The 21,969-nt window shown below is 52.0% G+C and overlaps 1 protein-coding gene, 1 long non-coding RNA gene and 3 other non-coding genes across 5 annotated transcripts; all 5 read left to right on the top strand.

The window, feature by feature from the left end:
- The first annotated feature begins 2,921 nt into the window (after positions 1 to 2,921).
- Positions 2,922 to 6,830, top strand: LOC132335960 (uncharacterized). Its single transcript, XR_009488781.1, has 5 exons — positions 2,922 to 2,953; positions 3,342 to 3,452; positions 4,230 to 4,363; positions 5,159 to 5,290; positions 6,275 to 6,830. It is a non-coding gene; the product is annotated as an uncharacterized LOC132335960 (long non-coding RNA).
- Positions 3,190 to 3,273, top strand: LOC132336018 (small nucleolar SNORD12/SNORD106). The gene has a single exon (XR_009488789.1). It is a non-coding gene; the product is annotated as a small nucleolar SNORD12/SNORD106 (small nucleolar RNA).
- On the top strand, positions 4,039 to 4,129 carry LOC132336016 (small nucleolar SNORD12/SNORD106). Its single transcript, XR_009488787.1, has one exon. It is a non-coding gene; the product is annotated as a small nucleolar SNORD12/SNORD106 (small nucleolar RNA).
- Positions 4,997 to 5,087, top strand: LOC132336017 (small nucleolar SNORD12/SNORD106). Its single transcript, XR_009488788.1, has one exon. It is a non-coding gene; the product is annotated as a small nucleolar SNORD12/SNORD106 (small nucleolar RNA).
- Positions 6,831 to 12,898: 6,068 nt separating the features above from the next.
- On the top strand, positions 12,899 to 16,666 carry LOC132335747 (somatomedin-B and thrombospondin type-1 domain-containing protein-like). Its single transcript, XM_059862588.1, has 5 exons — positions 12,899 to 13,147; positions 13,361 to 13,555; positions 14,497 to 14,575; positions 15,054 to 15,218; positions 15,755 to 16,666. The coding sequence occupies exons 1-5, from the start codon at positions 12,907 to 12,909 to the stop codon at positions 15,870 to 15,872; spliced, it is 798 nt and encodes a 265-aa protein (XP_059718571.1). The 5' UTR covers positions 12,899 to 12,906; the 3' UTR covers positions 15,873 to 16,666.
- The last annotated feature ends 5,303 nt before the right edge of the window (positions 16,667 to 21,969 follow it).

Raw genomic sequence — 21,969 nt, 5'->3', positions numbered from 1 at the left:
GCTAAAAACCCCCAAACATTGTAAAGGTTTCTTTGGTTTTAATTTTTTTTACATTTGTAGAACTAAAATGCTGTACATTTAAAAATTAAAAGAAACTTGCTAGGCTGAGGCTTTGTATTGCAAATTTTTCCAACTCAGAAACTCCTTACTAAACCATTCCTATTGGAAAGCAGGGAGCGCACTGGCAGCAGTGGGCCCAGGTTCTCCCTGCCTTCATCTGCTGCACTTGACTTTTCTCCTCGGATGGGACTAGAGCCTGCTCTTGGGACTCTTCTACAGCAGTCACTTGTGGCTAATGCTGTGTTTTATAGGAGCCTGGGTTAAGGCACTTTGGCACAGGGAGCTGTTCAGTGCTGTTAAACACCCTGATCCCCTCTTGGGCTGTGTAAGAGAAGTGTCTCCTCTCCCAGACCTTGCTGCAGTCACAGCCTCCTGGTGGGACACTCCGTGGCACCGTGTGGATTCTGGGTAAGCTGACGTGAGCTCTGGATAAAAGTGGGGCTTTGCCTGAGTACTACAGTCCCTTGCTTTTCCTGTTGTCTCCTCTGTGCCTGGTGCAGCGAAGGCAGAAGACACAGCTGAAAGTGTTCTTGTTTCTCCTCAGAACTGCCCCCTCATTGCCCCCTCATTGTCCCAGCCTTTTAACCTTGCAGCCATTCTGCACACAGAGATGCCCAGGTCAGGGCAGGGAGGGCTGGGCTCACCACCTTCCACTCCTGGTTTCAGTGCCTGAAGGCCTGACTCCCCAAGGAAGAAATACGGCTTTGTGATCCATCAGTCTTGGTTTCAGGATTAAGAGCTGAAAGAATTTGTGCCAAATTTTTTGGGAATATTGACCTGCAAGATAGCTAAAATGCACCTTTTAATTCTTATAAAAGGCTCTGTAGGAGAGCTGAATGGGAATGGGAAGCAGCCTGGAACCATAGCAGTAATCTACCCTGTGAATTTTGTGTTTGGGATTTTTCCTATTCTAAAAGAACAGCGTGTGTGATATGGCAGAAGCTCATGAAGCTGTTTTTCCAGCCCCCATCAGTGTGCTGACTAGTCATTATATTTTGACTATCACAGTGAAGCTGCTGACCCAACAGTTCAGGGAGATCTTTTAATGGTTTTCTTGATGCCTTTTTTTAAAATAAAGTCTATTTGCTGGAAAATCACAATCTGTATTAGAAATGTCAAGAATATTGTAGGCATCTGGTGCTGATTTTCTGGTTCAGGTTATTATGTTGGGAAAGCAGAGGTTGTATCCCAACCAAGGTTTAGATTTCTTCATAGTGAGTTCTGTTTTTAAAAGAACCCTGAACATAAAAGTGTAGCAGTTAAGAGGATGGCACATGAAACATTTGTTTAGCAATTCAAGAACAGTTCATCTTTTCCCGTCTCCCCTGCCCAGAGAAAAGAATGGCTCTGTGCTGGCACACGTGAGGTGGCACATGGGAGGTGCTGACAGAATCCCTGTGAGGGCTGGCAGAGAATACAAATATATTCTTCGGGGCTGTGGTACTTTAAAAAGAAATAAATGTGTCTTTTAGCCATTTACTTTCCTGGGCACGCCTGTGAGGCTGGGCAGGGCATGGGAGTGTCCCGATGTCCCGGGATGTGCTGTGGGGCACCAGAGCTCCCGCTGCACTGCCGGGGAGCAAGGAGGAGAACTGGGTCTGGAGACTTTTGCTGCCTCTTGAGGAACTTCCTGAGTCCAATGAGCCTGACTGAGCTGAAGAACTCATTTAGCTAAAGATATTTCCCACCTGGTTTTGCCAAGGAGAATAAAACCCAAACATAAATTTGAATAAATTTAATACTAAGTTCTGCTGCAGTTGTTGACTATCTCAGACCCACCCCCCCTTCCCTTCCTTGCCAAGCTAGGCAGCACAAATCACGTTTACAGTTCCTTTTGCGTTGTGCATGTGACAGGGGTTTGCAGTGTAACAAGATTAGTTTTCCCTGTAATCCTCTTAAAATGTCCTTCCTTTGATTGTCTTTACATCTTTTGGTGTTCTGGTACTTGGATTAACAGCATTGAGATTTATTCCACAAGTCCTGTTTGATAAGTTGCTTTAAAAAATTATCTGCCTACAAACACACTTAATTTGGGAAAAGCATTTTAACAGGAGTTGAATTAAGAAGTGTGTATTTTACAAACAGAAAAAAAGCAAAGCGTGGAGCCATGACAGGATTCTGAGCCAGTCTGGACCAGAGCTTTTTCCTGCAGGACAGAGCTCTTCCTCTCCTGCGTTTAGTCCCAGCTGCGGTAAAGGCTTCTGGGTTCGTTCCTCTCCCTGCCCGTGCCCCTGCGTGACTCCACGTCAGCCCCATCTCTTCCGCTGGTGTTATTCCAGAGGCAGAAGTTCCTGCCTTCCCCGGGAGGGCACAGCTCGGGCCCGGGCGGTGGCACCTCCTGCAGCGCGGGCTGGCAGCTCGGGGGAGCACGGCCGTGATGGATGTCGGCGCTGCAGCAGCCGTGCCTTTGGACAAGGCACTGAGGATCTCTTAACTGCTGTTTTTAATTTTAGTTTCTAAAAGAAAATTAAGTGTCCAAAGCCAGGCTCGGCGATCCCAAACGATACCAAACGTACCGATACCCCGGGTTCCGCTGCTCGCCCCCTCCGCCTGCCCCCGGCCGCCTTCACCCGCCCCCAGCGCAGCCAGGCCCGGCCATGCGGCGCAGAACCCACCCCGCGCGGCACCGCGAAATGGCGGCGCCTCCCGCCACCTTCCGCGGCTCCGCGCTCGCCGCAGCGGTGGGCGGACGGGCGGCCCAGCCCCTCGCTGTGAGCCGGCCCCCCGCTCCCGATGCAGCAGGAGCGGCTGCGCAGGGCCCGCGGCTCTGCCCGGCATGGCGGAGATGGCGGCGCCACAGCGCGGGCAGCGGGGCGGGCCCGGGGCGGGGCCTGCGGAGCCCATAAATTCCCTCGCGCGGAGCGGCGCGGCCTCTTGCTCCGGGGCGACCGAGGTGCGTAGGGGTATTGCGGGCAGGGAGCGATCGGGAGTCCCCTCTGTCCGTTCCCTGGGGGTGGGCCGGGCCTCTGCGGCTGGCCAGAGACGGCTGTGTGCCCGCCCGTCCGCTGAGACAGCGCCGCGCCGTGTGACCGCCGCGCTCCCGCTCGGCCCCGGGCCCGTCCGCAAGGGCGCCTCAGCGGGCGCCGGCCGCTCTTCCCGCCGAGCTCACACGGAGCTCCCCTGGCTTTCGCTGGTAGAGGTGATGACTCTTTCCCCGTCAGAGCGGCAGTGTTGACTATCGCTGTCCAAGCCAGGTCGTTCTGATGCACCAGCGAAGCGGCCGCGGGCCGGTGCTGACCGTCCGCGGCTCCCGGTGCTCACTGTGCTTTGTTTCCCCGTAGGACGGTGGAGCCCTCGGCGCCTGCGGGAGCCCCGTGCCCGGACCCAGGCCGGCGATGAGGGCACTTCCCCGGCGTGCGCCGGCAGGCCCGAGCCTCTGCCGGGGCCAGGCGGTAAGTCTGCGAAATTACCGTTCCGTACCGAATTAAAACCGCACATATTTAGATTTCCTCTTTCAAAGGAGTTAGTGAGTTACTTGGGCCGCGCGTTGCCAGGGTGGTGTCCTTGGAGAGTACCAGGTGCGGGTCCCTCCCGCAGGGACCGCGGGCCGGGCGGTGCGGGGCGGCTCCGGGGTGCCAGCCCGGCGGCTGTGCGGGCCCTGCCCTCTGCCGGGCACCGCACGGCCCCGGTGCTCATGGCCCGGGCAGCACGGCGCCGGCCGGCGGGGAGCGGGAGCCCCACGTGGACATCAGGCCTGGGGCTGCAAAACGCAGTAATAATCTGTTAATCTCTTCTTGACGCCTCTTTTGCTGTTCAGTGTCTTGGCTGTCTTGAACTCTGCTCTAGAACACCCATACTTAGCTGTTCTTCATTTTTTAGGGGACTATTTCCCTGTCTTATGTACTTGGAGGGAATGCAAACCAGCCACATTTTGGGGGAAGAATTTACATTAACTCCCTCATTTCCTATAGTTCTGCCAGGGAAGGTGGATGTGTGGTATAGCTGCTGTGGGTGTGCAGCCACAATTCCTAGGAACTTGCTGGTGTAAGTGATGACTGAATTTTTTCCCCATCAGAGCGACAGTGTTGATTACTTGCTGTTCAAGCCAGATCGTGTCTGATGCACCAGCAGGGAAATGCTGCTGTGTCTCACACCCTGGTGTTAACAAATGCCCAAAATATTGGAATGGGGGCCCTGATGCTGATGGTTCCCTTTGGCTTTACCCCCAGGGCACTGAAGGCAGAAGTAGGGGGCTGAGCCTTGAGGAGACCTGAAGTTAAGGCTGCAGCTGACAGTGAAGAGGTGTGTGATGTGGGCAGTTGTCTGGTTTGCTCCACCATGCCTGAATCTCTAGCAAATAGTGGTAAGTCTTTAAGTGTGAATCACATTTAATTAAATTTATAAAAGACAAGGGGGGGGAAGGGTGTGAAATACTTTTCTGCAAGGGAGTTGCTTCCAGTTTATCCCTACAGACCATACTGATGAGTGTTAGCCTAGGTATTACAGAAGTGAGAGTAGAGGGATTTTCCTCCTGCTGAAGCATTGCTTTGAGGTCCTTTAGGTCTCCTCTTCCATCATGTCCAAAGTGAATAGCAACCAGCAGGCCAGGAAGCTGCAAGCTGCCCCTGTGTGAGCAGAGCTGGAACAGCAGGGTGGCTTACAGCTCTGTCCTGTTTGCTTCCCTGCTGTGTTGTGTTCAGAGGGCTCATTTTAAGGGCACTATGCATGGGCATCCCTGGGTGTTGGGCAGCCCCGAGCAGCTGCCCCAGTAAGGAGCAGGAGGCGCTGGCTGAAGCTGTCCCTGTGGGAGGTGCTGCTGGCAAGGCTCCTGTGCCCTCAGCCTTGGTGGCCAGCTTAAGGGAGTGCAAAGGGTTGCCAGTGTGGGCATGGCTCTGCCACTTCCTCTGTTATCAGCTCGTGGTGCCTGTGGCACTGCCAGGGACATGGGAGTGTGGCACAGCGGCTGTGGGTGTGCAGCCACAATTCCTAGGGACTTGCTGGTGTAAGTGATGACTGATTTTTTTCCCCATCAGAGCGACAGTGTTGATTACTTGCTGTTCAAGCCAGATCGTGTCTGATGCACCAGCAGGGAAATGCTGCTGTGTCCCACACCCTGACAGGGTCTGGTGCTGACAGTTCCCTTTGGCTTTACCCCCAGGGCACTGAAGGCAGAAGTGGGTTGAGCCTTTGGGAGACCTGAAGTTAAAGCTGCAGCTGACATTGCAGAGGTGTGGATGAGGACATAGTCTGGTTTACTCCAACATGTGTGCCCCTTTGTCAGGGGAGAATGGTAAGTCTTCATTTCACCTATGTTCACTGGCTTTAATAAAGAAAAAGGGAAAGAACACCTTTTTCCAAGGAAGTTGCTTCTGCAGTGCCTTAACAAGTTAAAGTGCCTGGAGGTTTGGCAGAGTGGGGATTAGTATTGCACAAGGGGCCTTTGTAAATGCTAAAACCTGAGTATCCCTGTTAAAATAATCTGGTTTCCTGCAGGGAAGATCCTGTTAAAGTTTTTGCCAAAGATCTCAAATTAAGGGCAGAGAGGTCTGAAATATTTAAATTCTACTTCAAGGGCATAAATGCAATGTTTTTGTCTTGTCCTATTTAAGCAGTGTTAAAACCAGTTACTTCTTGCAGGGTCTGGGAGCTTTTGTTCTTTACAGTTTTTGGGTTCACTCACCCCAATGGGAGGTTCTCAATGTCTTGAGAAGTGGATGAAAGTCATGCTTTCAGCAATGTGTCTGTTTGCAAGAGAGGGATTGCTTTTGGTGTTCTTTTTGTTACTTGAAGATAAACTGAGACATCTGAAAACCTGTCTGGTTAGCATTTCACTAATTTTTTTAGAAAATGTGGGTAACAGAACTTCATCGGATCAACAGCTGTTGCCACTAGCTTGTCCAGTTCCAGCCTCATGTTGCTGTTGGGAGCAGCTGCTCTGTCTTCAGGGAGGCTGAAGTCTCCCAAGAGCAGGATTGTGCCCTCTCTGAGCAAAAGGATGCAAGTACTCCATTCAAATGGTGGAGCTGGTTTAGCTGACTGAACATTTCTCTGGCTCTCTCTGCTCTGTTAGTTCCAGTTCCTGTCAAGTCCTGCCCTAAAAGCTCCTGCAGTGCAGTTTGAGTTCATCCTGTTTGGAGTGCCTGGCAAGGAGAGAACTCCTCTTGACAGAACAGCTGTTTAGTGGTTTTTATGGGGGCTGGGGTGGATTTGAAAGCTGTATATTTGCTGTTTGTGATACAGTGGATAGACAAAATGTTGTCTGTTCTCTTGACAGGTTAAGATTTATAAAGATTTGTCCTGGGTCCTGCTGGAGTTTGAGTGTTCTGCTTAAGAAGATGGATGGTTCTGCTGCTCCCATGCTGCTGCCTGGGATACTCATTCAAACCACAGCACTCCCATACCCTGCAATAGCTCTGACCTCGAAGCTGTCAGGAGTGATGAATTTGTGTATTGCCAGCTTAGGTGGAGGGTGTAACATTTTCTGTTCCCTGAGTACAAGGCATGTAACTGGAATGGGTTCTGGAAGTTGCTGCATGTTTAATGCAGTTAGGAGCTTTTGTCTGCAGGGGCTGCATTCCCTGCCTGGCAGCTCATATTGTCCTGCCACAGTCATGCAAGGCAAGGAAGCCTTTCCTGGGAGCAGCTGTTAGGTATTGGGAGGATGGCCTTGTGTGAAAGGGAGTCAGGACTTGGTTCTCCCCTGCCATCCAGAAAGCTGCAGTGGTGTATCCGTGGCAGCCTGTGAAGTGGGCAAGGGGTGTCTGGGATGCTGCAGCACAGTGTTTCTGTACTGTTGGAAGCCTGGTTTTAATAAAATCTTGAGTAATGGGTTGGTTTGGCTGGTAACTGAAATTCTCTTGACCCGCATTTAACAGCTCATTCCTGGATCTCAGTGGTTTGGGGGTTGGGAGAGCACAGCACCAGTGTGGTGCTGGAGCTGCCTGCTGCCTCAAACCAAGAGTGATCTCATGGCATCAGAGCCCCACATACCCTAGAGCAGAAGTGCTTGGCTGAGGCTGTGGCTGCTCTTGTGCTTCAGGTCTGGGGAGAGGTGCAGTCTGCTCATTTGCATAATTATTCAGTTTCAGTGGTTTTGGGATGGGACTTGAGGTGTCTGAGCTGAGAGTGGCCTTTGGCACGTATGCTTAGTAGGAAACAGCAATGATGGAAAATCAGCTACTATTCAACTAACAAAGCAGTCTTCAATTAAATTAAGTAGAGATTTTTCTTACTCAATTAATGTAAGCAGCCTGATCTCTTAAAACTGCTTACTGGTGAGGCACCAGAACCGCTGCTAATACAATTACTTTCATTAATGTAATGAGCAGACTTACCAGGAACCATTCTGTAGGGAGGAGAGAGTGCTTGTCCAGTGGGAGCTGGAGGGACAGATGCAGCTGAAACATGTTCTTGGCATGTTTTATTGCCTCTGCAAGAACAGTTGCTTGGGTCAGGTTTCAAGCTCTGCTGTTGCATACATGCATCAGGATGAAATTTGAAATTTGGTAGGTTACTAATCCCAGGCAACCTCTGAATGCTGGAGGAATGGTTTGGGCACCCGGGGGTGCCGGGTTTGGGTACCCGGGGGTGCCGGGTTTGGGTACCCGGGGCCGGGTTTGGGCACTCGGGGGGCAGGGTTTGGGCACCGGGGGGGCCGGGTTTGGGCACCCGGGACGAGGTTTGGGCACCCGGGGGGCAGGGTTTGGGTACCCGGGGCCGGGTTTGGGCACTCGGGGGGCAGGGTTTGGGCACCGGGGGGGCAGGGTTTGGGCACCGGGGGGGCCGGGTTTGGGCAGCCGGGGCCGGGTTTGGGCACCGGGGGGGCCGGGTTTGGGTACCGGGGGGGGCCGGGTTTGGGTACCGGGGGGGGCCGGGTTTGGGCACCGGGGGGGCCGGGTTTGGGCAGCCGGGGCCGGGTTTGGGCACACGGGGCCGGGTTTGGGCAGCCGGGGCCGGGTTTGGGCACACGGGGGGCCGGGTTTGGGCCCCTGCGGCCCGCAGGGGGCGCCGTGCCCGGCCCGCAGGGGGCGCTGTGCTGCCGCCGCTGACCCTCAGGGCGGCGCCGGCCCGCGGGCACCCAGAGCCCTCAGAGCTCCCCCAGATCGGCGGCGGTGTCCCCAGAGCCCTCAGAGCTCCCCCAGATCGGCGGCGGTGTCCCCAGAGCCCTCAGAGCTCCCCCAGATCGGCGGCGGTGTCCCCAGAGCCCCCAGAGCCCCCCCAGATCGGCGGCGGTGTCCCCAGAGCCCCCAGAGCCCCCCCAGATCGGCGGCGGTGTCCCCAGAGCCCCCCCAGATCGGCGGCGGTGTCCCCAGAGCCCCCAGAGCCCCCCCAGATCGGCGGCGGTGTCCCCAGAGCCCTCAGAGCCCCCAGATCGGCGGCGGTGTCCCCAGAGCCCTCAGAGCCCCCAGATCGGCGGCGGTGTCCCCAGAGCCCTCAGAGCCCCCAGATCGGCGGCGGTGTCCCCAGAGCCCTCAGAGCTCCCCCAGATCGGCGGCGGTGTCCCCAGAGCCCCCCCAGATCGGCGGCGGTGTCCCCAGAGCCCTCAGAGACCCCCCAGATCGGCGGCGGTGTCCCCAGAGCCCTCAGAGCCCCCAGATCGGCGGCGGTGTCCCCAGAGCCCCCCCAGATCGGCGGCGGTGTCCCCAGAGCCCCCCCAGATCGGCGGCGGTGTCCCCAGAGCCCTCAGAACCCCCAGAGCCCTCAGAACCCCCAGAGCCCTCAGAGCCCCCCCAGATCGGCGGCGGTGCCCTCAGAGCCCCCAGATCTGCCGCGGTGCCCCCAGAGCCCCCAGATCTGCCGCGGTGCCCCCAGAGCAGCTGTACAGAACCTGCCGGGGCATGGGGAGCTGGTACAGACACTGCTTGGGCTGTAGCAGCCATGGGGGACAGACAGCCCCGTTAGAAAATCTCTTACTTCAGTGCTTTGGTAAGAGGTGGGGATGAGGAGGTTTAACTCTGAATTTAAAGCAGCCTGATTTTGCTGGCCCTGGTCAGCTGCCGAGTTCGTGAGCTGGGTGGTTTGAATGCGGGGCTGGAGGTCAGAGGTGTGCCCTGGATGAAGGCTGGCTTGCAGCTGCTCCTGCGCCAGGAGGGCTCCCTGCAGCAGTGCCCGTGCTCGGGGGGCTCTGCAGGGCAGGGCCAGGCCCAGCACTCTGCTCCATCAGCTGCAGAGAAACAGACCTTGCTCTTGGTACTTGTGTGACTTTCTAAACTGGAGCCTGGAGTCGCTCACTGGGCTGTATGTTTAAGCAAATGTTTACTTTTCTCAAACAGATCTGTTTCTTGGTGCCATGAGCATTTGAGAGAAAAATTGCACAGATTATTTCACTGTCTGATGTTGCTTTTAATAGAAATCTTCATACACAGGGAGAGTTTTAACATTTGTATTCCCAAAGACCCAGGCATATTTTGACTGCATGGTGATTATTATATTCTTTTTAGACCCATGTGTTAGCTGCTGCATTAGTTTATAGCAAAGCACAGCCCATTACTAATTGCTGCTTCTAATTGCTATGTTATTTCCTCTCTGCTCAGTGATAAGATTATCTGACACATCAGCTGTGTCAACAGGCTGGACGTTACCATGGACAGTCAGTGAAGCACAACTTGAGTTTGTGAGCACCCAGAACATCCAGATTTTGGGACCCTTAGTCTGCTCCAGGCAGTAAGAAGACTGTTTTGAAGCAGAGCATTTCTGTCTCCTACAGCATCCACTCTTTTAAACAGATGTTCTGCAGCTATAACTTTTTAGACTATCAGAGTCTTCCACACTTGGCAGATCCCCTGCAGTGGTGGTGACCTTACTCGGGTCAGTCCTATGGTTTTCTGCTGATGTGCTCTAGATGTGACTTCTTTCGTCATTCAGATGGGAACGGCATCATCCAGTTTTGGGAAAAGCAACCAAAGAAAGCTCTTAACTTGTTTCTCTATGATGTCCAGCTACTGAACAATAGCTGTGAGGTCTGTAGGCAGCTCTGGCCATTCAGGCAAAGGCCTTCCTTTATCATCCACAGTACAAGTGCTTGTATTGTCTTAAAACTTCTATGGTCACCAACTATTTTTTTCATCAATGAAGAATGCCCCCAAGGACATCCCTGCAAGCTGTTCTGCTCCTGAGCCTCTCCCTGTATGACACATTAGCCACATTTCCTTTCTGTAAAAGCACACTTGCTTGGCTCCTCAGGGCCAGCAGACCCACCCAGACTTGGCACTTTGTCTTGCAAGAAATCCATTGCTGGGTTGGTGGTCCAGCATGTCTTGGGCCATGTTTCCTTGGCATCTTTAGAGCCTGTCAGGGGGAAAAAAACCCACACCCAAAAAAATCTCCAGGACTATGTCAAACCAGAACAAGGGAGAGCTGCTTTCACTCTGGGAGTGTAAGATAAGATAAGAAACAAAGTTTGCTCCCAGGAGCTTGCTGGGCATCTCCTTCTGAGATGCCTGGACCGAGATCCAATTTTCCTAACCACACAGGGCCAGTCAAAATTGCAGTGTTTATGCAGACCCATAGCTTTCTGAAGCTAATTTTCGTTCAGTCTGTGTATCTCAGAATAATGTGAAGGTGTTCCTCATAGCTCAGCTGTTGGCAGGGGGATGTGGAGCATGGCAGCATGAGTGCTGGACTGGGAGGTGTGTTCTGTTACTGCCCCATGAGTGCTGGCCCTGGGGAGTGTGCTCTGCTAGTGCCCATGAGTGCTGGACTGGAGTGTGCTCTGCTAGTGCCCATGAGTGTGCTCTGTTAGTGCCCATGAGTGCTGGACTAGGAGTGTGCTCTGCTAGTGCCCATGAGTGTGCTCTGTTAGTGCCCATGAGTGCTGGACTAGGAGTGTGCTCTGCTAGTGCCCATGAGTGTGCTCTGTTAGTGCCCATGAGTGTGCTCTGCTAGTGCCCATGAGTGTGCTCTGCTAGTGCCCATGAGTGTGCTCTGTTAGTGCCCATGAGTGTGCTCTGCTAGTGCCCATGAGTGTGCTCTGTTAGAGCCCCATGAGTGTGCTCTGTTAGTGCCCATGAGTGTGCTCTGTTAGAGCCCCATGAGCGTGCTCTGTTAGTGCCCATGAGTGCTGGACTGGGAGCGTGCTCTGTTAGTGCCCTGTGAGTGCTGGACTGGGAGTGTGCTCTGTTAGTGCCCATGAGTGCTGGACTGGGAGTGTGCTCTGTTAGTGCCCATGAGTGTGCTCTGTTAGTGCCCATGAGTGTGCTCTGTTAGTGCCCATGAGTGCTGGCCCTGGGGAGTGTGCTCTGCTAGAGCCCCTCAGGGAACGGCGCCAGAGCCGCGCCCTCCTCTGCTTTGGGCGAAGGAATCAGCTGAGTAATGCAATCTCCTTGGGAATGTCCTTCCTGCTCTAGATCAAGAACGAGACATGCCTTGGTTAAATGACTTACCCGAGGTCACACAAGTAAGTGACTCATTGGTAGAGGCAGGAATTAAAGTGGTGTCTTTAAATTCCAGCTTCCTGGACCCCATAGCTACTGATTTCTAGTGCTCTTCTCTTTCCTCTCCCAATCTTTAGCCTTTATGCCTCTTGCTCACTGAAGGATTTGCCACATGTGCGATTTCCAAGCTGACAATATCTGACCACTGCTAAGAAAATGAGATGCCTGTTCTTTGTTGCAGCCATCTAGTGATATACAAAGCTAACATTCTATTTTTTCACTTTTTGAACATTTTACCATGTTATGCCCAAGCTGATGCAGTGCCAGGTCTCCTCTGTGCCCATGCCTCCAAAATTGTACATGCTGAAGGTATTAACCTGTCCTCTGATGTTATTTTCTGTTTTTCCAGAAACATCTTTGCTGCAGTTTCCCTGAAGTTGGAACACTCTGTCCATACCCAGTCTTAGTACAATAGCATAGTCACTTGCAAAAAAAAAAAGTGGGTGGGGTTTATAAATCCCAGTTCAGTGTTCAGCAAGGTATAACATCTGTTGTGATCAATATTTTAGAGCAAGCCTCTTTGATTAAAAAGTTACAGTAAAGCCCTTTGCTTTGTACTGAATAGCTAAATAATTCACAGGAGTGGCTGTAATCTCTCTAAGCCTCTTGCATTTCGAATTAAGAAGAAAATTCAGGGTAATTCTAGAGAGCTAGCATAGCCAGCTGGATCATTCTCCTTAGGAGCTGCTGTACTGGCAGTGAAGTACTTTCCATTTTCCATGGCTCCTGAGGTGCTGGAGTGAAATCCGGCAAAAAAAACTGGTCTCCTCTCTCCTCTGTTTTGATCACAATGTGTCGATAATCTGGTGGGTAAGTGCCAGCAGTCGGGGCTGAAGAGTTTTTGGTTTGAGAAGTCCACAGAAAGGGACTGCGGGGTGCGCGGCCAGCGTGGGGCGGCACTGAACGGGCAGGAGATGGGGACACGGACACGGAGCGGGCAGGAGATGGGGACACGGACACGGAGCGGGCAGGAGATGGGGACACGGACACGGAACGGGCAGGAGATGGGGACACGGACACGGAGCGGGCAGGAGATGGGGACACGGAGCGGGCAGGAGATGGGGACACGGACACGGAGCGGGCAGGAGATGGGGACACGGACACGGAGCGGGCAGGAGATGGGGACACGGACGGGCAGGAGATGGGGACACAGAGCGGGCAGGAGATGGGGACACGGACACGGACACGGAGCGGGCAGGAGATGGGGACACGGAGCGGGCAGGAGATGGGGACACGGAGCGGGCAGGAGATGGGGACACGGACACGAACGGGCAGGAGATGGGGACACGGACACGGAACGGGCAGGAGATGGGGACACGGAACGGGCAGGAGATGGGGACACGGAGCGGGCAGGAGATGGGGACACGGACACGGAACGGGCAGGAGATGGGGACACGGACACGAACGGGCCGGAGGTGAGGGCACCACAGCGCCGGGAGCGGCAGGCCCCGCCCGGTCCCGCCCGCCCGGGGCCATGGCCGGCCGTGCCCGCTGGCTGCCGGCGCTCCCGGCGCTGCTGCTGCTGCCGCTGCTGCCGCCGGGGCTGCCCCGCCGCCCCTCGGGCTGCGCCGCCCGCGGGCTCTGCTGCCCCGGCCGCGACCGCGGCTGCCTGAGCACCGGCCGGCGGCCCGACGGCTCCTCCGGGCCCTGCTACTGCGACCAGGCGTGCGCCCGCACCCTCGACTGCTGCCACGACTACACCCACACCTGCCCAGGTGAGAGACTGCGGGCCGGCCCCGCCCCGCCGGCCTCAGCGGCGCCTGTGAGCCTGCAGCAGAACTGCTGAGAACTGCCCAAGACAACCATGGGACAGCTCTGAAGTAACGCAGGATGTACTGAGCTATGTCCAAAAAGTGTTATTTCTGCGGCAGGCATTTTACTGGCATCACTCCTGTAACCTTCCACATCCCCGCTTGCTCTTCCTCCAGCTATCCCCTGTGTCGTGTCCCAGTGGAGTGCCTGGAGTGGCTGTGCAGAGCCTTGCAAGACAACCTATCGAGTCCGGACGAGGCACATCATCCAGGAGCCCAGGAACGGGGGAGAGGCATGTCCTGCTCTGGAGGAGAGGGCTGGCTGTGTGGAGTACTGGACTCGGCCAGGAACAGAGTGCCAGCAGTCCCTGAGTAAGTCCACTGAAAAGTGTCTGGATAGTCGCGGGGAGGACTCTGGTCTGGGCCACCAGAGCTGTTTTTTCCTCTGTTTAAAGAATTGTTTTTAGACACTGGTATGTTTGCCGTGGGCCTGCCTGGGCTAATTGAGAACTGAGCTCTTCACACAGGAGCTTAGGCACATCCTTCCCAGGACAGTGGTGGAAGTGGTGCCTACCATTTGCTGTGATCCACTGTGTCTCAAAAATGAGATGTTACAGCTCTGCTGTGCTCTCACTTATACAAGTGCAAATCTCTGGAAATTTTGGTGAGATTGGCAGATTTATGTCTGTTTAAAACTTCTGTAAGTGGATGTTGCACAGTTTTTTTTGTCATCTATTTATTCATTTATTTAATTATTTGTTTTATGACTTACCTGCAGAAAGTTGCAAAGGAGTGATGCCTCTCCATGCTGAGATACACCTTCTCTGCACTGGAGCAGAGTGCAGGCAAGGGAGACCTCCAGATAATTTCTGCAGATAAAGCCAGGGTTTAGTTTGTCCAAATCAGGTTTTCATGGAGCATCTTTACTGATTTTTTAGAAGAATTCTTGTCATTTTGGTTGGTATTTTGGAGTCAACATCTGTCCAGTCTGGATGTCAGCTGCAAGTGACTTCTTCAAGCCTGTTGAGAGCTGGCATTAAATGGATATTGCCTCCCGCTCTGTCTTTGGGTGTTCCCGTAAATAGGTTTACTCTGCTCAGGCAAAAATCTGGCAGCTGTACAGATTCTCTTCTCAGTGGAATGGCTGACAGTGGTAGATAGTATGAAAATGCAAAGTTAGAATTGTTTTTGTCTCCTGCTAAAGCTAAAACCCTATGACGTCAAAAGCCCATCTTTTCTGTTTTGCAGACATAATGAGCCTTAGAGCAGCATTGCCACTGACACTCTGTACCCTTTCTCTTTGGTATGCACAGTCCCAGCATTAATAACTACAGGAGGGTTTGGAAAAGCGAGGAAGAAAAGAGCTGCAGCTGATGGCAGTGAAGGGGCAGGGTAAGTTGGAGGCTCGGCTCAGGGACTCAGCTGTACCCACCCGTGGAGTCTCTTTGGTTGCAGGTGGGAGAGCATCACAAGGAAAACCTCTAGAGACCAAATCTTAGCTCCCATCACAACCTGCTCTACAAAATCCATTCTAAGTAATTGAGGGGAGACGATAGAGGAAATGTGGCTCAGCAAGTGGATCCCAGACTTGGAATTAGAATAGTCAAATGCTTGACCAGTCTGTGTCCCTACTGGTAAAAACAGATGCCAGTCATACCTGATATTTTCTATATGTTAGCTGAAAGCCTCAGCAGAGTAGTTTTATCCCCTATTTGACCTTGACAAAAATCAGATACATGACATGTTCTGTTCTCAACCTTGGATGGGGGGGGGGGTTTGGTTTGGTTTGGTTTTTGCTAATCAGGGGTGTGTGGTCTTGCAGGCGTGTGCAGGCCTGCCCTGGTGTTTGAGCTGAGCTGTTGTGTTGCAGGTACTGTGTGGAGTTCCAGCTGGTGTCCCTGGCGCCGGGCTGCCTGCACAGCCAGCCCTGGACGAGCCAGCTCAGGGAGGGGCTGACGGTCTGCGTGGAGTGCCAGCACCCAGCCCTGCAGCCCCTGAGGCAGCACTGCCACGGGGACGGCTCCGGCAGCCTGCAGTGAGAGCTTTACCCTTGGTTTCATGTTGAATTTCTTATTCTTCTCCCTTGAGCCACTTGTTTCAGGGTCACAGTGCACTGCATGCAGCTCTCTGGAGAAATTAGGGGTCTTTGGGCTCTCTGTGGGCAGCTCTCTGCACAGGGCAAGAGCTGATCCACTTGTGGTAGCTGTGCTTCTCCAGACATCAGGGCGGGGAGATACCAATGTGAGAAATCTCCTTAAACCTCAAGGGATAAATCCTTAAATCCTAAAATCCAAATCCTCAAATGATAAAATCCAGGAAGGGGCACAGTGCTACAGAAACATGTCTGTTCCTGTCACTGTTTTACTTCACATCAGTACAACCCGTGGGCCTCACTGTAGCTGCTGCTGCTTTACAGTGTAGAGAGGCAGAATCGGGCCCATGCAGTAAACGTGGATGTTATCAGACTAAATGGGATTTGCTGGGTGATTTAAGCCCTATTGCACCTCGTGGTGACTGCCCTGCAGTGGAGCTGCGGCTCATTTTCTCTCACCTGCAATGACTGTGTTTCAGGAACCAGCTGTTGCACTGGCAGGCAGTGGGGAACCCTCGATGCAAGGGAACCTGGAGCAGAATTCGCCGACTGGACACTTGTTCCTGCCCTTCTGGTCACAGCTTCTTGTTCATCTGACTTCCCCTGGCAGAGCCAGCAAGCCCCAGCGTGCGGCAGCAGCCGAGCCCCGGCCGGAGCAGGGACTGCTCCATCTCAGAGGCTTGGCCTTCCCTGCCTTCCCGGAGGTCGCTGGCTGGACAGGGGCACCTGGAATCCTCTCTGTCTGTGTGTGCTCCTCCATTTCCAAGAAAATCAGGCTGGCAAGTGCCAATCTCTTTTTTCCCTGTGAGAATCTTTTCTGACCTTGATGACTTCTTGCAATTCCTCCTTTCTTGAAAGGAATGAGAATTTACCAAATAGCAAATCAAACAAAAAAGGCCATAAGAAGGCAGGTTTAATTATTCTTTTTTTAAAGTCTTAATGAAGAATCAACAATGCAAAATAAATTAATCCAAGTGCCTTCTTTTTGTGGCAACAGCACTTTGTGGATACTTCCTGCTCGTGCTTGTGAATCTGTTCCTTCTATTTTCATCCTCCCTGGTCTCATAATTTCATTTAGCCCTCAGTCTTACAGAGGGTTGGTCTTGTGCTGCTGAGATAATGAAGAACTTAGAAATGAGCTTGTCACATCTGTGAGAATAGGGACAAACTGGCCCTTGGACTCCAGCTTCAAGGAACATCTCTGAGTTGGCCAAAATGCAATGCAGTCCTGAGGCTCTAAATAGGAAGTCAGCTCAGCTGTGCCAGGAGGGCTGACTCTAGCCGTGTGTTTTTGACTGGGAAATACTTGAAATATTTTCCATATATTCTGCTTACTAATATTTCTACTTTTCTATAAATGAAAATAAAGGAGACTGGAGATATTCTCCCAATGTCTGTCTGTTTGACTAATCTGTGTGGTGCCATCTCTTTAGCTTCTTAACCTAATTTGTTCCAGACAGGAACTCACTGCAGGGAGAGATCAAGGTCATTCTGTTTGTCACACCCAGGTGAGTGGCTGGGGCTGGCTCCAGCAGAGTTTTAATGCTCAGTTCCAGCTCTACTCTGGAACTGGATCACAAACCCCTCTAATGACCGTGCTGAAGGTCTTGCAGGGGGACACCAAGGGGCACTGTGGGTTTGTGCTGCAGATGCTGAGGTGTGGGGGGGGCCAGGAGAGCTCTGGAAGTGCCTGAAGACTTCGGCCAGTGCAGTAGGGATTTGAGAGCAAAGCTCAGCTTCTCATTATGTGCTACAAGCTGTCTGTGAATTAAAGACTCACAGAGGTGGATATCATCCCAGAGGAAGAAGATTTTAAGGAAAAAAACAAAAGGTCTTGTATTTCACTGTGTAACATAACCTGTCATTAACCTGTGGCCTGCTCGGGAGCACTTGCTGGTGTGTGAGTAGAGGGGTGTGATCCCCAGAGGTGGGTTGGGAATAAATCACTGGAGCATGTCATTTTGGTTTCTGCAGTGAGGATCTCTGTCCAGCTGAAAGCCAGTTTCATTTCTTGGTGATCTGTAATGAGAGCAGCATTTTGTCACTGAAGATTCTCTTTGTCCTGCAGAAGCCCCTTGTTGAGCCTTCGGCTCCTAAAGAAGGCAGGTGGTTATTTCAGAATGGAAGCAGCTATTGGAAAAGTTTTTCATTTTCAAAATCTACCCGAACTGTTGATCATGGGAAACCCTGCTTTTACCACATTCTTTCAGAATTGAGTACTGAAGCTACAAAGGATGCAGCGTTTGTGTAGTAGTTATTAAAAAACTGGTCTTCCACAAGGGTTTTCTTTGCTGCTGCCTCATCCCTGAGAGCTGATAACATAAGGTCTTGTCAAGAGCTACTGTTGGTGGCATGGTAGGACTGCCAGGCCTTTCCTTCTTTCACTGTGGCCTGGAGATGCAGGAGTATGAAAGATTGAGGCCCCAGGGGACCCTCACAACAGCTGTGCTCCTGCACAGACTGTCACTTGATGACACGAGGCATTGCAAGTATCTCTGCATCAGCACATCCTAAAAAGGGCTGTGCAGTGTGCTGGCTTCACCTCCACACCCTGTGTGATTGTACAAACAGATCCTGTTGGTAAATTCCTGGGGGAAGTGTGTGAGAGAGAGCAGGAGTGAGCCTTTTGAGTAGAAGGTATTGAAGTTGTCAGATCCCTTTCCCTGCAAATGAAAATCAGCTCATGGTGTTGACACATACTGGGTCCTGCCTGTTTCCCTTTAGGAGTTTTATCACCATTCATCGTGATGATCTCCACAATTTCTACTACCTGGGTTTTGGAAAAAGTGAAACTTTAGAAACCCAAAGCAAAACACAGCTGGAAAATGGCTTTGTACTGTGAACAAGCAGGGCAGGCTCGCCTGGAGCAGAGGCTGCTCTGGAGGATGACAGCCGTTCCCATGACAACGCTGGAACCCTTCCACCGCTGGCTAGCAGCAGGAGAGGTCTCCCACTGCAAGCACCACAGCAGGGGCTGGGTCCATGCCCAGGGCTGCCGTGGGCCCCCGGGTGCAGCAGTGCCCGTGGTGCCCGGGCTGCTGCCCCTGCACCCGCCTGGCTGCGCACAGCAGCAGCCAGCTGCGCCAAGCGCCCCCGGTCGCACTCCTGCAAAAGCAAAACTAACCTCAGCTGATGTTCCTACACTCCCTCCTGCTCTCCAGCTGAGGATCTCCATTTTTAATGATGGAAAGTCAGGTCAAAAAATCCAGATCCTTTTACAACCTTCTGAGGAACCCCAGTGATTTTCTTTTGTAGAGAAATCTTTCACTGACCTAGGATGTATAAAGAGAGAGGCCATGGGGGAATTGTGCTTTTCCTCACCCTAACCCTGTAATGTCCAGCCTGGGAATAAGCAGTTTTCTTTGAAACAGACAGTGTTTAAAGACCATTTTTTACATAGGCCCATCAGCTTCCTGAGTGTCCTGGTATGTGGGATTGCATTCATCTGAAGAATGAGGATCTGCTTCCTTCCATAAGGAAAGAGCCCTGGCACATTTAGAAACAAAAGATAAAATATGCCCAGAAATGGAGCCAAAGGTAAAGAAAAAGAACAACAAAAATTTTAATTTTCTTAAATAGCTGTGTTGTTCTAATGACAAACTGTTCCTTTTCCGAGTTGAGCGTATTCTGCTGGAATGGCAGGAGTTAGCAATAATTCTCCATAACTGAGACTATTCTCTTATCACTAGGTTTCCAAACATTTTTTGTCCTTTATTCTTAATTTTGAGTATTTTCAGTCTTTAAATATTAAGATCACTGATTCTCTCTTCTTTTTTTTTCCTTTTTTCCCCTTTTTTTTTCTTTTGCCCTTTTTTTTTTTTTTTTTGAAAAGAACATTTATCCCCCAAAAGGTTTGAGTATCAAATGTTCATTATTGCTACCTGGCCTTAGCTGAAAATGTCAATAATTTGATATCAGGCAGAGCACTTTGATGTCCCACAAGCAGTGCCAGCTGCAGCAGGGTGGCAAGGCTGGGACCCTGCAGCCGTGTTCAGCTCCCGGCCTCTCACAAACTGCAGCTCTTCTCTTCTCTTCTCTTCTCTTCTCTTCTCTTCTCTTCTCTTCTCTTCTCTTCTCTTCTCTTCTCTTCTCTTCTCTTCTCTTCTCTTCTCTTCTCTTCTCTTCTCTTCTCTTCTCTTCTCTTCTCTTCTCTTCTCTTCTCTTCTCTTCTCTTCTCTTCTCTTCTCTTCTCTTCTCTTCTCTTCTCTTCTCTTCTCTTCTCTTCTCTTCTCTTCTCTTCTCTTCTCTTCTCTTCACCTTCTCAGCTGTCAAACCTCACCATTCCTGTGCAGGGCCCAGGGCCCCTCAGGAAGATGCTCAGGATGCTCATCCTGTCCTGCATCTGTGTGCAGTGAGCAGCTCCTCCAGCCTCTCCCCTGATCTCATTAAAGCTCTGGTTTTAGCAGCTGGGGATTTGTAATTTTTTGTTGTTGTTGTTGCTGCTACTGCTGGTTTTCTGCATCAGCACTCATTCTTATAATTAAAGTGACAGCTCTTGAACTAGTGTGTCAAAACAGCATGATTTAGTCAGAAAAGTACTGGGAGGATCATCTCCAATCAGACAGCAGTGATTCATGTTTAACTAGGTAAAGGTAAAGCCCAGATCCTGCTGGCGCCTGCAGAGCCTCCCCAAGGACAGGGTGTTGGTAGCAGCTGCACACCTGGGCCCCACTGCTTGGGGTTTATGATGGAAACTGTTTAACACTCCTTCTGTCTGTGTCAGGGCTGCAGCTGACAGCTCTGAACCTTAGCAAAGCTTTTCACACTGATCCTCTAGAAGCTGTAAGGAAAAAAACAAAAAAAGAAATGTAAAGGAAATTATTTTGGTTTGAAAATCAGTTGGTATTTCCAGGTTGGCTGGGAATCCCTTGTTTCCAGAAGTCCAAGCTCTTTGTTCCCCGGTCTCTTGGCATCACAAACCAGGTATGGCAATCCTGAAGGAATCTCAGTGCAGAAATGCCAAGTGTGGGTGATATTTGCAGCCACAGGAATGTGCATCTCCCCTGTGATGTGTGGGGCAAGAGGGGCACAGGGCTGGGCAAGCATCCCAGAGCTTCTGAATCTCTGCCTGCTCCTACTCCCAAGCCTAATCTTGGTCAAGTTCTCACCCTTCCTCCTGCTTTTTCTGCTCTGTGCTCTGCTGGCTGCAGTCCCAGGCTGTGGATCCCACAGCACATGGGTGTCTCTCTGTGTGCCATTGCTGTTTGTGGAAGATGCCCTGTGGCTCCATGACAGCTGCTCATGGGGAGGCCTTTAAATCAGTCCTACTAGCCGTGGCTGCTCTCCAGCACGCTGGTCTGTGGGGTACCAGCATCCTGGATGAATGGCAATATTTTTATATTGCCTTAAATAAACCTCCATTCTTGACCAGAGTGTTTTACTTCATTACACAGTAATGTTAAACGCAGCATTTATCTGCAGAGCTATGCAATCTTGCAATACAACATTTGATTCTGCTTAGATTGAAGGGCTCTGGTTTCAAGGGCAGAAAGGATTTCCAGCTGGAAGGAACCAGCCCTTCAGTGCTTAGGTACCACATAGCAGGAACCTGAGCTTCCAGTTCATTTTCCAGGAAAGTTTCCAACACTCAAGCCACTGACCTTTGTGAGAAGATCACTGGAGTGACAGACTGGTGCTGGTCCAGCAGGCACCTCCTGTGCTGCTCCTGCTTCTGAGACAACGTGCTCTCCACGCTGGGGATGGGACCTTTGATTGACCTGAGCTGAGAAAGAGGAGTGAGTGGGGGTGTGTGGCTGCTCTTTACACGTGTGCTGCCCTGTGAGGTCACTGAATTGGGAGTTTGGTCCTCAGGTGCAACAGCTGGGACAGTGCAGTGGCTCCAGGAGGGGCTTTGGGCAGCCTCAGTGCTGCCAGGATGGAGGTGAGTGTACATGGCACACTTGTGAATTGCTCAGAGGACTTAGTGGGTGAGAGAGGAAGGAAGAGGGATGGTGAGGATGCCTTTTTCTCCTGTGCTCTCATACAGTGGAAAGCTGATGACTGGGAGCTATTGAAATGCTTATAATTGTCTCATTAGAGACAGAAAATGTAATTAAAAGGGATAGCAATCTCTCTCCAAATTCCAAACATTGCACTCTATCTTTGAAAGCAATTTTGGCTATTAGCACAGGTGGTAAAGTCCCAGCAATTGAACCCAATCTAATTGCTGTGTCAAACCACTGAGGAGAAGAAATGAGCTCCTTCCAGATGGCACCAGACACATCTGCTGCGTGGGGAGGGGGCACAGGCAGCCCAGGCAGGGAGCCCCTGAGGGTGGGCACCCAGGGCAGAGCAGAGGGCTCTGTCTCTGCCAGGGGCTCTGCAGGAGCAGCCCCCAGTGGGGCTGTCTGCATGGCACCGAGAGCCCTGGCTGCTGTGCACGAGCAGCTCAGCCAAGGGCTCTCCCAGACAACAAACCACTCACACATTTTTCAGGTTTCGCTCAGATGTTGAAGTTTCAATTCCTCATCCCAGGAAAAAGTGCATTCCTTAAATTTGCCAGCAAAGCTGAGATGTGTACGAGTGGGACAGCTGGGCAGAAGCTCCCACCCCACTCTCAGTGAGACCCTTCCCTCTCCCCAGGCCACAGGAGTGCTTGGGCAGCTGGGCCCTTCTGTGCAGAGCCAGGGGCTGCAGGGGCAGCCAGGGCAGGTGCAGTCAGTTCAGAGCTTTTGATGCTCTTCACAACTTTCAG

Source organism: Haemorhous mexicanus, chromosome 18 (genome assembly GCF_027477595.1).
Source record: "Haemorhous mexicanus isolate bHaeMex1 chromosome 18, bHaeMex1.pri, whole genome shotgun sequence".
In the NCBI taxonomy this organism is placed as follows: Eukaryota; Metazoa; Chordata; class Aves; order Passeriformes; family Fringillidae; genus Haemorhous; species Haemorhous mexicanus.
The sequence above is the reverse complement of the archived record's forward strand: the minus strand, read 5'-3'. Positions and strand labels throughout refer to the sequence as shown.

Bases quoted from the DNA above. Each gene is read 5' to 3' on its own strand.
- LOC132335747 (XM_059862588.1), top strand. From the start codon at position 12,907: ATGGCCGGCCGTGCCCGCTGGCTGCCGGCGCTCCCGGCGCTGCTGCTG. The intron at 13,148-13,360 runs GTGAGAGACTGC...CTCTTCCTCCAG, and splicing joins CTACACCCACACCTGCCCAG to CTATCCCCTGTGTCGTGTCC. The intron at 13,556-14,496 runs GTAAGTCCACTG...TGGTATGCACAG, and splicing joins AGAGTGCCAGCAGTCCCTGA to TCCCAGCATTAATAACTACA.